Below are 19,445 nucleotides of genomic sequence, written 5' to 3'. Positions count from 1 at the left end.
TCACAGGACAGACCCATATTTTGCCCGCTGGCCTTAGGATCCACACCTTGGTGCACTCTTCCTATGTGTGTAATAACTTTGTCCTTTTCTACTGCCAAGCTGCCTAATGTTTAGCACTTAACTCCACCAGTCCAAGAAAAACCCAGAAATCGTGTGTGTGTGTGTGTGTGTGTGTGTGTGTGTGTGTGTGTGTGAGAGAGAGAGAGAGAGAGAGAGAGAGAGAGAGAGATGGAGAGACAGGGCGACCAGGATGTCACAGGGGCAGACATTGGCATCACTGAAAGCAAGAGCAAGTGTAGAGAAAGCTCTCAGTGCTGCCAAACATGAGGTCTGAAGAAATGTATGGGATAGAGGGCTGAGCGGTGGTGCACTAGTCGAGCACACTTACTACCATGTGCAAAGCCCCGAGCTCAGGCCCCTGCTCCCCATCTGCAAGGGGGAAGCTTCATGAGCAGTGAGGCAAGTACTTCAGGCGTCTCTCTCCAGGTGAGGCCAGACAGGGTGGTTGGAGAGCCTGATTATTGAAATCAAGGGCCTCAATTCCCTCTGCTCATGTCTCTAACCACCCGACCCAGACTGAACTTCTAGAAGCTTCCTGGCCCGGTCTGCGTGGGCAAAACCAAAGTGAAGCACTTAGGGAGAACCAGATGAGGGGAAAATAGCTCACTTGGTGTGTGTGTGTGTGGGGGGGGTGCACCTGCTTTGCCATGTGTGTAACTCAGACACTCAGACTCAAGCCCTGTGCCCCACTGTACTGGGGGAAGCTTCAGGGCTGTCATGTCTTTCTCTCTGTGCATGTCTGCCTGTCTGTCTCTCTCTCTACCTGAAAAACTCAACCTACACAGGGAGGTATGAGCGGGGTAGTAATAAAAAAACCAGAAAAAAAAAAAAAGAAACAACAACTTGGATCAAGATTGTCTCCAAAGAGCACAGGCACCGTTGACCAAAAGATGAAGGGCCCAGAGTGACAGAAAGATGAAGGGCCCAGAGGCATGACTTCACGCCCATCTCCTGTCACTTGCTGGGCGACACCCTCACCCAATGCTGGGGGGCAATGGGTTTTAAAAAAAGCAGGGTAAGAGGAGCACTCCAAATAGAGAGTGCTGGGAGAACTGATGTAAAAATACACATGCACAGGGCTGGGCAGTGGCACACCTGGTTGGGCTCACACATTACAGTGAGCAAGGACCCGGGTTTGAGTCCCTGGGTCACTTGCTGGGGGGAAGCTTCATGAGTGGTGAAGCAGTGCTGCAGGTGTCTCTCTCTCTCTCTCCATATCTATCTCCCCTTCCCATTTCTCCCTGTCTCTCTCAAGTAAATAAAAATACACATGCACCCACAGAAACAGAAGGTGAAGCTGAATCCACTGTTTATGTGGGATACCTCCAGGGATCTAGTTAGGAGGCTGCCACTCTGTTCCCCAGCATCCAGGGGATAAGGGTGGTCCTTGGGGAGCAGGAGGGTCTAATCAGGACAAGGTAAGCCCAGAAGGCAGGCCCCTTCCTGCCAGTGGGTGCAGATATCTGTGAGCTGTGAAGGGAACCAAGCAGTTGAAAGCCTGCAGCAGCCTTTCGGATGAACACTTCCTTGAGGGTGATTTACAGCTCTGGGCCCAGCCCAGGCTACACCTCGGTACTCCCAGGGTTGCCTCGTGTTCCCCCCAATGTGGCTTTAAATCCTCAACTCCAGCCACGCATCAAAGACAAGGCGATCCCCAAGGCACAATTACTTATCATCAGATAAGCGGGTGGAAAGTTTAATTGAGGCTCTTGGCAGGGACTCTGGAGCTGGCTCTCCTGCGGATTCTCCTCCTTAGAGACATTTTTTTCCCCAGGCGCCTGGCCTGCTGCTTTGTAAACCAGCCACTGGGGTTTCGGGAAGGGTCTCCTGCTCCCGGTCTGGTCAGGGATGGGGGAGAGAACCCAGCCAGTTATTGGCTGAAGGCTTCCTTCATGGTCGGTCTGTCGGCAAAACCCGGTTTTGTTTTTACTTTTCCAAGAGTTGCAACAGCTGATCTCGGAGTCTGAGTTAGAAAATCTTGGCCGGGGCCAGCCTCACAGTGAGCAGTTTCCCCAGGTCTTCTTGAGCCTGGCGGGCGTGTGGAGTTTTCATTCCCCTGCTAGTCAGGGGCTGGTTTTCTCTAAACTTGGTCCACTGTCTCCAGGATGGTATTTGACTGACTCTTCCATCTCTGGCATATCTCATTTACACCCCCTGGTTTAAGATGCCTCCCTGTGGAAGCAACCCAGGTGTCCAACAACAGATGAGTGGCTGAGCAAGTTGTGGCCTATATACACAATGGAATACTACTCAGCTATTAAGAATGACCTTCTTCACCTCATCTTGGATAGAGCTTGAGGAGTCATGTGAAGTGAGATCAGCCAGAAAGAGAAGGATGAAGATGGGATGATCCCACTCATAGACAGCAGTTAAAAAATAAGAACAGAAGAGAAAACACAAAGCAGAACTTGAACTGGGTTTGGTGTATTGCACCAAAGTAAAAGACTTTGGGGGGGGGGGGTCAGGTCCTGGAACATGATGGCAGAGGAGGACCTAGAATGGGTTAAATTGTTATGTGGAAAACTGAGAAATGTTACACATATACAAATTACTGTATTTTACTATCAACTGTAAATCATTAGCCTCTCCAATAAAGACAAAAAAAGAAAGAGAGAGAGAGAGAGAGATGAATATGGGATGCCTTCACTTATGGAAACAAGAAAAGAAAGAGGAAGCACAACGTAAAACTTGGACTAGGTTTGGTGTATTGCACCAAAGCAAAGGACTCTGGGGAAGGAGGACAGGGAGAGGGGTGAAGGGGGCTTCAGTCCTGGTGCAGGATGGTGTAAAGGGACCTAAGTTGGGGGCGAGGGTGTTTTGCAGACACTTGTCATGGCAAGATAAGAAATTTTACCCATGTGTCAACAACTGTACCATATACCACTAACCCCTCAATAAAATGATTATATATATATATATATATACAGTTTGAGGCAACTCTGGCCTTGCTTGATTTGGCCTAAGAGTCAAGGCTCGCTTCCCTGCACTGAAGCAGAGAGGAGAAATGGACACTTAGAACCAGATAGACAGGAGCAGCAGGTTGGGTTGTGGAAGGCCAGCCTGAGGCAGGTTCCAAAGCCCTTGTAGATCTCCCCTTCAGAGTTCAAGGGTGCTCTGAACCCTGGGCCAGCCCTGAACATCAGTTTCCTCTCCAGGAAGGACAGTTCTGCAGGTTCCTCTGAAGCCTTGCTACCCCCATCTTTCCCTTCAACAGAGATGGAGGTCAAACCCTGGGTGCAGACATACTCATAGGCCTCAGAAACCAGGGGAGGAGGAAGTAGGGCTTTTGGCATTCCAGCCTCAAATTCTAGACTTGGTTGTCCTATTCATATTTGCAACATAGAATTTAACCCAGAGAGGGAGAGGGAGAGAGAGAGAGAGAGAGAGAGAGAGAGAGAGAGAGAGAGAGAACATCATTCTACCATGTGATGCTGAGCATCAATCTTAAGACTTCACCCAAGGTCTGTGCTCTACCTCCTGCCTGGCTGTCATTTAACGCATTTAAACAGTTATGTCAGAGCTAAATAGCTCACCTGGACAGTGTTCCTGCTTTTCCCTTCATGGGACCCAGGCTTGAGCCTGGCACACATCACACTGGGAGAAGCTTCAGTGCTGTGGAATCTTTCCCCTTCTCTGTCTCTTTCCATCTAACAATGTTGGCCTGAAAAAGTGAAACCCCAGCCATGACAAGACAGACAAGCTGTATTTGTGGTAGTAGATAGTCATCTTCACGTTCGTTCTTTGCTTAAAGTCTCACAAAGGCCACCTCAGGCGCCACTGCAGTCCAGAAAAGCCATTCTGTTTCAAATTGCCACCAGGGTTATTACTAGGGCTCAGTGACTACATTATGGATCCACCACTCCTAGCAGCCATTTTATCCACCCGCCCAATTTTTTTTCTCTTTCTTTTCTTACCGGCTAGGGTAGAGAGAAATTGATAGGGGAAGGAGGAAATAGACAGGGACAGAGAAAGAGAGAGACACTCACAGTTCTTGTTTCATTGCTCATGAAGTTTCCCTGCTGCAGGTTGGGAATGGGGTGATCAAACCCTAGGCCTAGAGAATGCCATTCTTTTCTTTCTTTTCTTTCTTTCTTTATTTCCTTCTTTCTTTCTTTCTTTCTTCTTCTTTTTTTTTTTTATCACTGCGGCTTGGTGCCTGCACTATGAATCCACTGCTCCTGGAGGCTATTTTTTTTTCATTTTGTTGCTGTTGTTGTTACTGCTGTTGTGGTTGGATAGGACAGAGAGAAATCGAGAGAGGAGAGGAAAACAGAGAGGGGGAGAGAAAGATAGACACTTGCAGACCTGCTTCACTGCTTGTGAAGCAACCCCCCCTGCAATACAGGAGCTGGGGACTCGAACCAGGATCCTTATGCAGGTCCTTGTACTTTGAGTCATGTGTGCTTAACCCACTGTGCTACCACCCAGCCCCAAGAATGCCATTTTTGACTCCAGAGTTATTGCTGGGGCTCAGTGCACCATGAATCCACTGCTCTTGGAGGCTATTTTTTTTCCCTTTTGTTGCCCTTGTTTTATTGTTGTTGTGGTTATTATTGTTGTTATTTGATGTCATTGTTGTTGGACAGGACAGGAATGGAAAGAGGAGGGGAAGAAAGAGAAGGGGAGAGAAAGATAGACACCTGCAGACCTGCTTCACTGTTTGTGAAGCAACCCCCCTGCTGGGGGCTCGAACTGGGATCCTTGCACTGGTCCTTGTGCCTTGCAGCATGTGCGCTTAATCTACTGGGCTACTGCCCGCCTAGAATGCCATTCTTTTTTTTTTCCCTCCATGGTTATTGCTGGGGCTCAGTGCCTGCACCAAGAATCCACTGCTCCTGGAGGCTATTTTTTCCCCTTTTGTTGCCCTTGTTGTTTTATCATTGTTATAGTTATTATTATTATTATTATTGATGTCATTGTTGTTGGGTAGGACAGAAAGAAATGGAGAGAGGACGGGAAGTCAGAGAGGGGGAGAGAAAGAGAGACAGCTGCAGACCTGCTTCACCGCTTGTGAAGTGACTCCCCTGCAGGTGGAGGGCCAGAGGCTCGAACTGGGATCCTTACACTGGTCCTTGTGCTTTGCGTCATGTGCACTTTACCCACTGCACTACCACCCGACTCCACAAGAATGCCAGTCTTAATCACCTAGACCTAGTGTCTGATCTGGTTTCAGCAGAGCAGAGTATCTAAAAATATGATTAATATCAGTTGGCTTTACCAACATCAAGGCAAACAAAAAGCAAAAATAAGCAAGTGAGACAACACTAAAGTCCAAGATTCAGTGAAGTAAACGTCACCACGATGGAAAGACATCTGAGTGCAGGAACAGAGGTGTTTATCTGAGAAAGGATTCATATCCAAAATCTACTAGTGACTCAATAATTACCATGACAAAACCCAATTTAAAACGGTGTAGAGGCTCTGGATAGATATTTCTCCAGAGAAGATACACAGAGAGCCAACAGGCATATGGAATGAGGTCACATCATGAATCACTGATTATTATCAACATCACTAATAACCAAACCACCATCCAATACCAGCTGGTGCCTATGGACATGGTCATCATAAAAAAGACAGGAAATAGCAGGTGTTGGAGAAGATGTGGAGATAATGGAACCCCCATACCCTGTTGGTGGGAATGTAAGTTGGTATGGCCACTGAGGAAAATGGTATGGAGCCTTGTCAAACAAAAGTTAAGAATGGAAATAGCATATTTTCTATCTATTCCACCTCTAGGTATTTACCTGAAGAAAAAGAAAGAAAAACCCACTAGTTTGAATATATATGCCTCTATGTTCATTGCAGCACTATTTACAATAGCCAAGATAATGGAAGCAATAGGTAATGGATAAGAATGTGTTTTGTATAGGCAGTGGAATGGGATGCATTGGATCGACCTTCTCATGGTGCATCCCGTGAGTACCCATTCATTGGGGAAACTGACGATCCTTCCTAGCCAACTGAATCCACATGGATCCCAGTCACTTTCAAAGCCAGCAACAAGCAGCTCCTGAAAGCTTTCAACCTGACCTGTTGACTGGCTGCGGAAGAAGGGCAAATGCTAGAAGAAGAAGGCAGTGGAATATTACTCAGCTATCAACAAGAATGAGATCTTGCCATTTGTGACAACATGCATGAACTTTCAAGATATGATATCCAATGAAATAGATCAGAATGAGAAAGACAAAGTACTGTTTCTCTTATATATGGAATCAGGCAAAAAAGGATAAACTGGTGAAGCCAAACTCCTACATACAGGGAGTGTATTAGTGGCTTGGAGGGTAGGGGAAATGAATCAGAAGGAGTCATCTGTGAGATGACGGATAAAAGCTGGACTTTGGGTGGTGACCACCTGGTACTGAACACAGAGGACAGTTCCTAATCTTGTCCATCTCACAAGGCACAAGTCAATGTGTTGGATCTGAAGATCTTTGCCTCACTGTAGATGAGCATGACAAAGTAGGAAAGATTCATTCATTGGAAAGATTCTTTGGTGACTCCTTTGCCAGATGGTGAACTGGTGGCATACATGGAACCAGTAAATGGGAAACTTTTAGACCATGAGTTCAAAACATTCCAGGAGTAAGAGTGGAGCCTCCAAGTTCCCCAAACATGCGACTGATGGGGAAATTGTCTGTGGGCACAGCAGGTGAATGGCTCGGACAGAGAGGGAGGCCGAGCCAGGTGAGAGAGGAAGAAGGCTGAGGCCGACTTGGCTGCCACAGGGGTAGGAGGAACCTCAGAACCTAAAAAAGAGGGGGGCGGGCCATATGTTCTGGGGGTGCAAGTCTATGGGTGATTTTAGTTTAATTTTATTTATTATTGTGTAATATTTATGTATGTATTTTATGAGTCCGGGGGTACCAGAGTACTGCTCCAGCATACATTGGGGCTGTCGAGTTAGAACCCTGGGTGGGGCTCACTCTATTGAGTGCACATGTTACAATGAACAGGGATCCAGGTTCAAGTTCCTGCTCCCCACGTGTAGGGGAGGAGCTGTACAAGCAGTGAAGCAGTTCTTCAGGGTCTCTCTCTCTCTCTCTCTCCCTCCCTCCCCCCTCCAAATTTCATTCTGTCTCTATCCAAAAATCAAAAAGGAGAAAAATAAATGGCCACCAGGAGCAGTGAATTCACAGTACAGGCACTATTTCCTAGAGATAACCATGCCAGCAATTAAAAAAAAAAAACATCAAAATTTAATTACAACAAATAGAAAGCCTGTTTGTTTTACTCCACACAGTGTCTATGTCCTAATTCTATCACAGACCAGCCCGTCCCTGCTGACATCCCTGCCCCCAAGCCCAGTGGAGCCAGGAATGCCACTGTGACGGCAACCCTAGGCTCCAGATTTACTTCCTTTCTGTCCGCAGGATATACTCTTTTTTGGACATCATGGGGGTGGGGGGTGGGGGGTGTTTCTATTGCCACCAGGCTCTAACCCAAACTTGCAAGCTGGGCTCTCTCTGGGAGTGCAGGCCCTGGACCCTGCTTCCTTAGTCTTCTGCTTCTTACATCTTGGTCCATACTCCCAAAGTGACTTCCCTCCCTTGCCTAAGCACTCATCCTGCCACTAAAACACCAGCTCCTTAGACTCCGGGCCTCTGTTTCCCATGCTGAGGGCCCACAGAGCCGGTGTGGTGCTTGACGCACAGTATACTCAGCCAGTAGTTACAAACATGAGTCTTGGAAACGGAGTGGGAATGGCAAAATGGGCTGTGAGGGAAAAGGTTGACTGGAAAACAGTGCATGTGATAAAGACAAGAAGAAAATACTGGGCAAAAAAAAAAAAAAACAGATGGCCGGTTTAATATTGGCAGAGGGGCTGGGAGATAGTTCACTGGGAAGAGTGCACACTTTGCCATGCACAAGGGCCCGGGTTCAAGCCCCCAGCTTGACATGGGAGTGCTATGCAGGACACAGGGAAGCTTAATGAATGCTGAGGCTGATGCTATGGTCACTCACTGTGTCTCTCTCTGTCTCTGTCTCTATCTGAAATTGGAGCAGAAAAAAATAGAGACTTCTAGGTATGTTGGAACCCCCCCCAAAGTTCTGGCACCCAAATAAATATAGTTTAAAAAGGAAACTTGCAGAAAGAGGAGCAGATGTGAGGTTGGTGTTAAGCCCTTAGCCTGGCAGTGTGGCTGCCAGCTGTCACCCACTAGTGGTATCATTTCAGTCAAGAAAGGTCCCCTTCTGGGGGCTCAGTTTCTCCCATCAGCTACCCAGAATAATCCTACCTCCCAGGGCACGATGCTGAAGGAAGACTTCAGCTGGTGGTGGCGGTGGTATGGAAACACCAGCTATGGGCATATAAGAAACTGGACTCATGTGACAATGGTTGTCTTGGAAACTGTTTCTTTCAATAAAGCAAATTTGAGGAAAAAAGAACAATACCATTTCAAAAAAAATTCCATAAAAATCAATTAAAATGTTAATCACAATAAACCTCACAGCTTTACAGTGATTTCCATAAATGCAAGATAAACTTTACTTACTTTACTATATATATATTTATTTAAATTTTAATTAATTAATTTATTTATTTATTTATTTTCCTCCTCCAGGGTTATTGCTGGGCTCGGTGCCTGCACCATGAATCCAATGCTCCTGGAGGCCATTTTTCCTCCCTTTTGTTGCCCTTGTTGTAGCTTCGTTGTAGTTATTATTATTGCCCTTGTTGATGCAATTCATTGTTGGAGATAGGACAGAGAGAAATGGAGAGAGGAGGGGAAGACAGATAAGGGGAGAGAAAGATAGACACCTGCAGACCTGCTTCACCGCCTGTGAAGCGACTCCCCTGCAGGTGGGGAGCCGGGGGCTCGAACCGGAATCCTTACGCCGGTTCCTGCGCTTTGCGCCACATGCGCTTAACCCACTGCGCCACCGCCCGACCCCCTATTTATTTATTTTTACGAGAGCACTGCTCAGCTCTGGTTTATAGTGATGCTGGAACTGAACTTGGGACTTGAGAGCCTTGGGCATGAGAGTCTTTTTGCATCACCACCCCTGCTCCAAGATAAACTTTAAAAGATAAGCACAGACATCAATGAAAAGCCCATCAACATGTCTGCTCTGTGGAAGTTTGACCCTAATTCAAGCAAACAAACAGCACTACAGTTTATCTGCCAAATGACAAGACACTGGCACTCTCTCTGTTTTCCACGTTAACCACAGGGTCTGGATTAGCTCATTTTCTTCAAAAACCCAGGACAGGCCCCTCCCTCCACAGCTGGGCCCTGAGACTTGACAGCAGCTGCTCAAAATCTCCTCCTTGGCAACCCCACCTCTACGTGGCTCCCAGGATCTTTCCATGCTGTGCAGTCAAAACAAAAGGCAGAAATAAGCCAGAAGCCAGAGTGACAGAGCTAGAGAGATGGAACACAAATAAGTGGTGGCCTGGGGTTGGGGACAGAGAGGGTGGCAGGGGGCGGCTCTGCAGGGACAAGAGTTCTAGGGAGCTGCTGGGAGATGTCAGCCCTGCTTTGATCCTGACTGCCTAGTGGCTGGGGAGTCATGATCAAATGACACATACTTCATAAAACGTCACAAAGCCCAGTGGAAAAATCACAGCCCGAAACCAATGCCTCAGAGAAGCCAGCGACAGCTCAGTGAGCTCTGGGGGTGAGTTGATTCCCCTGCACAGGCCACTGTCCTGACTGTGGAGGACACATCTGAAGATGTCACCATCCCAGGAGGAGACTGCAGGCAAACCACACTTGCAGACACCTGGATCTTGGTCACCCAGCTTCCAGACCCAGAGGCCGTACTCATGTACCGTTTTAAATCTCCTGGTCTATGGGATTTGGTTGCAGCAGGCCTGGCAGACAAATATAAGCGGCATGGGAGGTAGGTAAGAAAAGGGCAAGAGGGTCTGGGAAGATGGCGCAGGGGTTGATACAATAGACTTTTATGCCAGAGGCAGGAGAGGACCCAGGTTCAATCCCTGACATCATCATGAGCCAGAGATGATGATCATGATTAACAACAATACAGAAGGGCCGGGTGGTATTGCACCTGACTGAGTGCACACACTACAGTGTGCAGGGACCCAGGCTCAAGTGCCCAGAGGCCACCCACAGAGGGAAGGCTTCATGAGCAGTGAAGCAGCACTGTATGTGCCTCTCTCTCTTCTTCTCTCAATCTATGTCTTTATCCTCAAAATTAATTAAATAATGAATTAATTAATAATAAGGAAAAGAGGGGCCAAGTGATTGCATGCTTGGCTCAAGCCCCTGGCCCCCACCTATAGGGAAGAAACTTTATGAGTTGGGATCAGTGCTGCAGGTTTCTCTCCTATCTCTGTCTCTCTTTATCTCCCATCTCTCTCTGTCTCATCCAAAATGGCACAAAAACAGCCACTGGGAGCAGTGGAGTCATTGTGCAGGTATCGAGCCCCAGCGATAAGCCTAGTGGCATAAGTAAATACATACATACATACATACATACATACATACATACATACATACAGACATACATAAATAAGGCAATGTGACAGCACCTCCACAGAGATAGGAAGAGGGCAGAAGCACAGAGACCATGAGATCTGCCTGTGAGTCCTGCGGCGGGGAACAGCCCCTGACCCCCAGGACAGCACAGGCTGGTCAACACAGGGTGTGGACAGAAAGAAGCAGCACAAGCTAGTCCTCTGAGACTCTGCAGTGACCCCTCCAGGCAGTCTCCCTCACTGAATCCCTGGCCTGCCTGCCTTTCTTTCTTTCTTTCTTTCTTTCTTTCTTTCTTTCTTTCTTTCTTTTTTTCTTTCCTTCCTTCCTTTCTTTCTTTCTCTCTTTTTTGTTTATAAAGACTCTTTTTTATATATTTATTTATGTATTGGATAGAGATAGCCAAAAATTGAAAGGAGGGGGGAGATAGAAAGGGAGAGTCAGAGAGACCCCTGCAGCCCTGCTTTACCAGTCGTGAAGCTTTCCCCCTTGCAGGTGGAGACCAGGGGCTTGAACCTGGGTCTTTGCACACTGTAATGTGTGCACTTAACTAGGTGTGTCATAGCCTCCCCTTCCCCCGCCCCGCTCATCCCCCTGGTGAAAGAGTCTGTTCTCACAATGAGACAGACACACTTGACCTCTTAGGACATGGTATCACAATCACTGAAGGTGAGAATAAACTGAAAAGTGTGTAATTCCACATGCATGCTCATCCCCAGTCTTGGGGATCAAATGGTAGAGCCACTGCGTCCCCAACTGCCACCAGGGCACAGCCTGGTGGCTTCTCTCAGCTTAATTTCCCACATCTGAATCCAAGGTCTTTATCTGGAGGTCACCAGCTATGAGACACTTCAAAAGTCTTTGGGAAAAGAGAGAAGGGGTGTGTGTGTGTGTGTGTGTGTGTGTGTGTGTGTGTGTGTGTGTGTGTGGCGGGGGAGGGGGTATAAATACTAGAGTATTTCGAACCAATGGCATGCCATAATAATAATAATAATAATAATAATAATAATAAAGTCAAATAAAGTTCAAGAAAGAATTCAGAAGAAGCCATAGAAATGAAGAGAATGCAGCTAGCTCCTCCCAGAAAGACATGCTCTCTAGAAAGCTCTGCATCACCACAAGGGCGGCCACTGTTATTAGATGAACATTCTGACTCTGAACTCACCCACAGTGTCACACGGCTCATCCTTGTGGACACAGAAGTCTGTCCTAAAAGAAAAAAAAATAACGAGACAGTCAGGCATGTGCACTCCCCTCACCATGGGAGAAGAAAATACAATTAAAGGCCCAGTGGTGACACACACCAGGCTGAGCACACACATTACTGTACACAAGGATTGGGGTTCCAGCTCCAGGGTCCCATCTGCAGGAGGGAAGCTTCCCGAGTTATGAAGCAGTGGTGCAGGTGTCTCTCTCTTGATCTCTATCTCCCCTTTCCCTCTCAATTTCTGTCTCTATCCAAAATAAATAAATATCAAAAAAAGAAAATACCATTATTTCTGCTTTTTACAAATTTTGTGTTTATTTATTTATTTACACTTCTGCCATTGCTCAGGCCTTACACATGTGTGATTTCACTGATTTTCTTTTTTCAGATAGAGACAGAGGCAGCAACAGAAGCAAAAGCAGATAAGCGCAGGAGGCGCAAAGCACAAGGACCGGCATAAGGATCCCGGTTCGAACCCCGGCTCCCCACCTGCAGGGGAGTCGCTTCACAGGCGGTGAAGCAAGTCTGCAGGTGTCTATCTTTCTCTCCTCCTCTCTCCATTTCTCTCTGTCCTATCCAACAATGACTACAACAATAAAACAACAAGGGCAACAAAAGGGAATAAATAAATAAAATAAATATTAAAAAAAATTTAAAAAAAAAAAGAAGCAAAAGCAGAAACAGAGGTGGGGTGGAGAGAGAGAAATCAGAGCACTAAAGCTTCACCCAGTGCCTTTATGCTTTCATGCGGTGTATCAGGGGCTTCTCATTTCATATGAGAAGACGAAAAAATCCATTTCTAAAAAGTTATATATGCATATATTTTTTGAATGAGCCTGGGTCTTGTAAGTTTCTGATTTCACTGTTCTTGGGCCACTCTGTCATTGAGAAATAGAGAGACCACAGAGGCCACTAGTATTGTGGCATCTCCGTGCGGTGCTGGGGTTTGAGCCTGAGTCTTACGCATGGCAAGGCAAGCGCCCTGCCCAGTGAGCTACTGCTTTGGACCAAAAGGTTTTTTTCCCCACCCAGGATATTGCTGGAGCTCAGTGCCTGCATAATGATCCCACCATTCCAAGTTGCCATTTCTTTCTCCCTTTCTTTTTTTAAAAAAAAATTTATTATCTTTATTTATTGGATAGAGACAGTCAGAAATCAAGAAGGAAGGGGGAGATAGAGAGAGAGAGAGACAGAGAGACACCTGCAGCCCTGCTTCACCACTCATGAAACTTCCTCCCCTGCAGGTGGGGACCAGGAGCTTGAATCTGGGACCTTGTGCACTGAAATGTGTGTACTTAACCAGGTGTGCCACCGCCTGGTCCCTCTTTCTTTCTCTCTCTCTCTCTCTCTCTCTCTCTCTCTCTCTCTCTCTTTCTTTCTTTCTTTCTCTCTTTCTTTCTTTCTTTCTTCCTTTCTCCCTTCCTTTCTTCCTTCCTTTCTTCCTTCCTTCCTTCCTTCCTTCCTTCCTTTCTTTCTTTCTTTCTTCCTTTCTTTCTTTCTATTTTATTGGAGAGAACAGAGAGAAATTAAGAGGGGAGGGGGAATAGAGACAGAGAGAGACAGAGACATTTGCAGCCCTGCCTCACTGCTCCTGAAGCTTCTCCCCTACAGGTGAGGACTGGGGGATTGAACCTGGGTCTTTGTGCATTGTAACATGCTTGTTCAACTGGGTATGTCACTGCCTGGCCCAAAAAGTTACCTCTTGCTCCCCAAGATCCCCAGGGCATGTGGACATAGACGAGATAGCAAGGATGCTTGAAGCCTGGTCCAGCCCTGCTGTGCAGGGGCAGAAGGCTCACTCTGGCCTCCATGTGTCCAATGAGAGGACTTGGCCTTCCAATTCTCAAACCAGAACACACCCAGGATGCCCTTCCTACGTGCCCACAGGCAGGAGCGGAGTGAGTGCTGGGTGGGGCAGTGCCCTGCTTGGCAGCTTGGTGAGGAGAGCAATACTTGGCCCTAGATGTGGTCTACTGGGGCTCCCAGGGGGGGGCTTGGGCTTGTCTTCTTACGGGGGCCCTTGGAACCCTGGAGGAAACACCCACTCGCCTGCAGCTCTCTGAACACAGGCAAGATCAATGTTAAAAGCTGTGTTCTGCCAGGCTAGGAGAGTGAGGGAGAGCCTTCCCTGGATGCTGGGAGATGTGGCACAGAGGGGGAGCAAAAGGGACAGCTGCAGGCTGGGATTCTCCCAGGAGCCCTCACCTGGGTTTTGGGGAAAGAGAGACCTTCTTGTTTGGAAAGACAGAGACAGAGAGACAGGGAGAGACACTATAGCACCAAAGCTTCCTGCAGGTGCCATGTTTCCTGGCTGAATGTCAGTGCTGTGAGATGAACAGCACTCAAGCAAGGGCACACTGAAGGCTGACACCCCTCACGCTGTGCCCTGCAAAAAGTGTGTCCATTCCATCCTCAAGTGTAAGGACGGAATTCCACTTGCACTTCTTCTGTTTGTGAAGGAGGAGAGGTGCAGACGTGCAGTCCAAGGTGTGATGTTACAGACCTCCCTTTCTTCTTTATTTTCTGCAGAGCCAGGAGGGCCCCAGGCCTGAACAGCCATACTGTTCCCTGCCTGCTTTAAAATTTTTTTTTTTTATTTAGATAAACAGACAGACTGACAGACATCAGAGCGAGGGCCTTACCTGGTCACAAACACGGCAGCGTCCACGGGCGGGGTATCGTCCTTCCCTCCGGGGACCTGGTTGTTGCCAAGGTATCGAGCGCCCCCAAACTCTTCGTTCTGCCAGTGGCAGAAGCTCTCCAGGGAGCGCTCGCCGTGGTGCCCGATGGACAGGGCAGCCTGGGGGGGCAGTGATGTCAGTGCCAGGAACTGGGTTTATGATGGGGGTGGGTGGTGGGGGTAGCTGCCTGTGAAGGCAGCATCTCACAGAGCATCTACCAGTGATGACCACCCCCCCCCCGCCCCAAACACAAACCTAAGGACGGTGGGGCAGGGGTGTAATATAAAAAATAAAGCTCCCGGGTGACCTTATTTTTATTTATGTATTTGTTTATCTATCTACTTACTTGTTTGTTTATTTATTTATTTGAATAGGGACAGAGAGAAACTGAAGGGGAGTAGGGGAGATAGAGAGGGGTAAAAAAAGGTAAACACTTGCAGACCTGCTTCACCTGTTTGTGACGTTCCCCCCCTCCGCCACCCCTGCATGTGGGGAGCAGGGACTCAAACCCAGATCCTGGCTCATGGTAGCATGTATGCTCAACCAAGTGAGCCAACCCTGAGCCCCTGTATTTGTTTCCTTTATGTTATTTATTCATTTACTGGATAGAGACAGAAACCAAAAGAGAAGGGGAGAAGGGGAGGGAGAGAGAGAGAGACACCTGCAGCCCTGTTTTACTGTTTGTGAAGCTTCCCCCTGCAGGTGGGGAATGCGGGCTTGACTTCAGGTCACTGCACGTCGTAACATGTTCACTCTACCAGGTGCACCACCACGTGGCTCCCTGAAAAGTATATTTTCAAAGAAAACGACTTATCTGAGCAAACCAAACATGGTTCCCAAGCCAAGCACACTTTTATTTATTTGTTTGTTTGTTTTACCCCAAGGGTAAAACAGGACTCCTCTGTTCCTAGTGGGCCATTTTGTTTTGGATTGAGGGTGAGAGACAAAGAGATAGAGAGGGAGAGAGACAGTGAGGAAAAGAGACACCTGCAGCACTGCTCCACTACGTGTGAAGTTTCCCCCCTACAGGTGGGGGCCAGGGGCCTGAACTGGGGTTCTTGCACATAGTAACAACTGTGCTTTATGGGGTGTGCCACCACCCTGGTCCTGCCTCTGAACTTCTTAACTCTGGTAACACTGTGAGGTAGGAATGACACTGGAAAGAACAGCACACCAGCCACAGTGACCCCAAATTTTAGTAGAAGCTGGCACACAGCAGAAAAGGCTCCTGACTCCATGGACAGCTCTCACCCACCACCAGTCCTCTGCAGAGTGAACTGCTGGCAGTAGACCTGCTGCCTGGATTTTCTAGAAGATTCTGAACAGTTTCTGTTCTAGCCCCATCCCAGTAACAGTACCTGTCTCCTTCCTGCCTGGAGGCCTGGCCCCAGCCTAGGGTCTGCTGTGACCATCTGCCAAACCAGAGAGGACAGACCCGACAACCGGCCATTGTATACCTCTGAGCATGTGATAAGACTAGAAAGCTTCCGGAAGGGTGACGTGTTCTGGGGGGCACTAAGGGCATCACTGGAGACTTACAGGGCGTTGTCGGAGCAGAACGAGCTTGGTGACTTGGATGTTCACTTTAATCCCCAGGCTCTGGTGCTGAAACATGTTGTTTACCTATCAAGAGATAAAGAACAAACAGATAAGGATATAAATATCAAGAAAAAAATTTTTTTGGCCAGGGAAATAGTGCAGAAGTCTTTCTCACTCTTTCCCCTTCTCCCACTCCATCTTTCTCTCTCTCTCTCTCTCTCTCTCTCTCTCCAAATATTCAAAATAATATTTTTTTAGACATAGTAAGATCCAGGATGGGATCTTGGAACAGAGACAATGCTTTAGAAACAAAATGAATCCAAGAGAACTATAGATTTAAAGATCAATAGTGTATCTTATTAGTCAATCAAATGAGCACACCATACTAATGCTAAATGTTAACATAGGAAAACCACGTTTGGGAACTCGCTGAGCTGGTCAGTTTTTCCTATAAACTTAAAATGCAAATCAACACAGTATAAGCAAATTTACTTATAAATAAGTAAAACAGAAACATGTAAATCGGACTCTAACATCATATTCATCTTAATTTCTCTGTCTCTATCTAATAATATACAAACATATTTAAAATCAGGTTTTAATGCTCATAGGAAAAGTCTAATTGGGACGAAACTACATATACATACATAGATATCACACACCAGATTTTACATTAGCAAAATAATTACTTTCTAATGTTTCTTTTTTTTTTTCTCTAATTGCCTCCAGGGTTATCACTGGGGCATGGTATTGACATGAATCCACCCCTCCTAGTGGCCATTTTTCTTTCTTTCTTTCTTTCTTTCTTTCTTTCTTTCTTTCTTTCTTCCTTTCTTCCTTCCTTCCTTCCTTCCTTCCTTTCTTTCTTTCTTTCTTTTTTTCTTTCTTTTTTCCTAGGGAGAGGAGATAAAGAGGGAGAGAAATGGGGGGTTGGGCAGTAGCACAGCAGGTTAAATGCACATAGTGCAAAGCACAAGGACTGGCATAAGGATCCCAGTTCGAATCCCCAGCTTCACAGGTGGTGAAGCAGGTCTGCAGGTGTCTCTCTTTCTCTCCCCCTCTCTGTCTTCCCCTCCTCTCTCCGTTTTTCTCTGTCCTGTCCAACCACAATAGCAATGATAACAACAACAATATGTAAAAAATGGCCTCCAGGAGCAGTGAATTCATAGTGCAGGCACTGAGCCCCAGGGATAACCCTGGAGAAAAAAAAGGAGGGAGAGAGAAAGATAGACATCTGCAGACCTGCTTCACCGCTTGTGAAACTTTCACGCTGCAGACAGGAAGCAAAGGCCCAAATCTGGGTCCTTTGCACAATGACATGTGCTCGAGTGGGAGCACCACTGTTTGCTCCCCTAAGATGGATTTTTTTTTCCCTCCAGGGTCATTGCTGGGCTCGGTGCCTGCACTGTGAATCCACCGCTCCTGGAGGCCATTTTCCCCCCTTTTTGTTGCCCTAGTTGTTGCAGCCTCGATGCGGTTATCATTGCCATTGTTGACGTTGCTTTGTTGTTGGATAGGACAGAGAGAAATGGAGAGAGGAGGGGAAGACAGAGAGAGGGGGAGAGAAAGACAGACACCTGCAGACCTGCTTCACCGCCTGTGAAGCGACTCCCCTGCAGGTGGGGAGCCGGGGGCTCCAACCGGAATCCTTACGCCGGTCCCTGCGCTTTGCGCCACGTGCGCTTAACCCACTGCGCCACCGCCCAACCCCCCTAAGATGGATTTTTATTCATTACATATGAGAGAGCAAAGGTCATATGAGGCTGAGAGCAGGGGGGGTGTGGAGAGAGGAAGACAGAGATACAGAGGGAGTGGGATATGGAGAGGGAGAGGTGGAGGGGGAGGAGGGAAGGGGAAAGGGAAAGGGAGGAGGATGGGGAAGGGGAGGGGGAGGGGGAGGGGGAGGGAGAGGGAGAGGGAGAGGGAGAGGGAGAGGGAGAGGGAGAGGGAGAGGGAGAGGGAGAGGGAGAGGGAGAGGGAGAGGGAGAGGGAGAGGGAGGGAGATGTGGAGCATCACTTTGTTACACAAGGTACCAGGGAACCAAACCAGGAAACTCAGGCAAGGAAGTTCCATTCTCTACCAGTCGTACCAGATTTTATTTAAAAAGACCTTCTGAAACAAACAAAAACATGTGTGTGCACATATTTCCCTAAAGAAATAAACTTAAGATATTATGGTATAAAAGTCTAGAATCAGACACACATATGCATATTGCACATACACATGGTTAAATGGAAAATCAGCTTGTTAAAAATGTACAAGATAGGAATGTTCCTAGCGGTGACCACAGAATGCGAGCTCAGACCTACAGGGATGCAGAGGTTATATAGGCTCCTGTGCTGAATATGGGCCCCAGATCACATCGATGGGGTTTACAGTCAACAATATTTATAGACTTTCCCCAGATTTGGGAGCTACTCTCTTCCCTGATCCAGCTTTCTAGTCCCTTTTCCAACTATAACACCATCTCCCCAGACAATAACCTGGGTCCACCTGCATATTAGCTGTCGGGCTCAGGCAACAAACTAGTAAAGTCATAGGCCCTTTGGAATATACCTAAAACAGACCTATCAGCTTTTTCTAAAATGGAGATCCCCAAATCTTCATCTGCAGTGTTCTTGCCTTTAGGTTCATGATTAGTCAACAATTTGTTCTGCTTTATACCTTAACTCTTTTTCAGCCACCAGGTTCCAGATGCTGCCATGATGCCAGTCTGACTTCCCTGGACAGATGACCCCACCAATATGTCCTGGAACCCTGCCTCCCCAGAGCCCTGCCCCACTAGGGAAAGAAAGACACAGGCTGGGAGTATGGATTGACCTGCCAGCATCCATGTTCAGTGGAGAAGCAATTACAGAGGCCAGACCTTCTGCCTCTGCACCCCATAATGATCCTAAGTCCATGCTCCCAGAGGGATAAAGAACAGGAAAGATCTCAAGAGAGGGGATGGGATACGGAATTCCGGTGGTGGGAATTGTGTGGAATTGTACCCCTTTCACCCTATGATTTTGTCAATATTTCCATTTTATAAATAAATTTTTTAAAATGTACAAGCTAGATGACTTTGTAAAAAAAAAAAGGGGGGGGAGGAAGTATTTATTAATGACCATGAGAGAAGACACAAAACCCTTCTCCTGGACATTCCTGAGCAGGCATATATGGGGGAAGGGAAGTGATGCAGGTAGGAGCACAGAGAGAGGGAAAATTGATGAGAATATTTTGATATCTTTTTTGTAAACATATATATATATATATATATATTGTATCTTTAATTTATTGGATAGAGACTGAGATAAACTGAGAGGGAAGAGGAGAGATAGAAAGAGATAGAGAGAGACTTGCAGCACTACTTCAGCATTCATGAGGTTTCCCTCCTGCAGGGGAGGGGACCTCTAGGAGCTTGAACCCGGGTCCTTGCACATGGTAATATATGTGCTCAAGCAGGTGTGTCACTGCCTGGCCACTGAATATTTTGATTACTTAATTAAGGAAAGGCACGGTGATGATTTGAC

General features: G+C 47.1%; 1 protein-coding gene across 3 annotated transcripts in view; it reads right to left on the bottom strand.

Annotated features, from left to right (window-relative positions):
* ADAMTS17 (ADAM metallopeptidase with thrombospondin type 1 motif 17) overlaps positions 1–19,445 on the bottom strand; it is a 332,233-nt gene that overhangs the window by 255,598 nt on the left and 57,190 nt on the right. For all 3 annotated transcript variants that reach the window (XR_009546590.1, XM_060179312.1, XM_060179313.1), the window contains exons 5-7: positions 15,933–16,016; positions 14,355–14,512; positions 11,671–11,714 (exon numbers count right to left, since the gene is read on the bottom strand). Coding sequence is in view for 2 of the 3 variants with exons in the window: in XM_060179312.1 (XP_060035295.1) it covers positions 11,671–11,714; positions 14,355–14,512; positions 15,933–16,016 (286 nt within the window). In the remaining variant the exon portion in view is untranslated. The remainder of the gene's footprint in view (positions 1–11,670; positions 11,715–14,354; positions 14,513–15,932; positions 16,017–19,445) is intronic.

Source organism: Erinaceus europaeus, chromosome 20, assembly GCF_950295315.1.
Source record: "Erinaceus europaeus chromosome 20, mEriEur2.1, whole genome shotgun sequence".
NCBI lineage: Eukaryota > Metazoa > Chordata > Mammalia > Eulipotyphla > Erinaceidae > Erinaceus > Erinaceus europaeus.
This window is presented reverse-complemented; position numbering and strand designations above follow the sequence as displayed.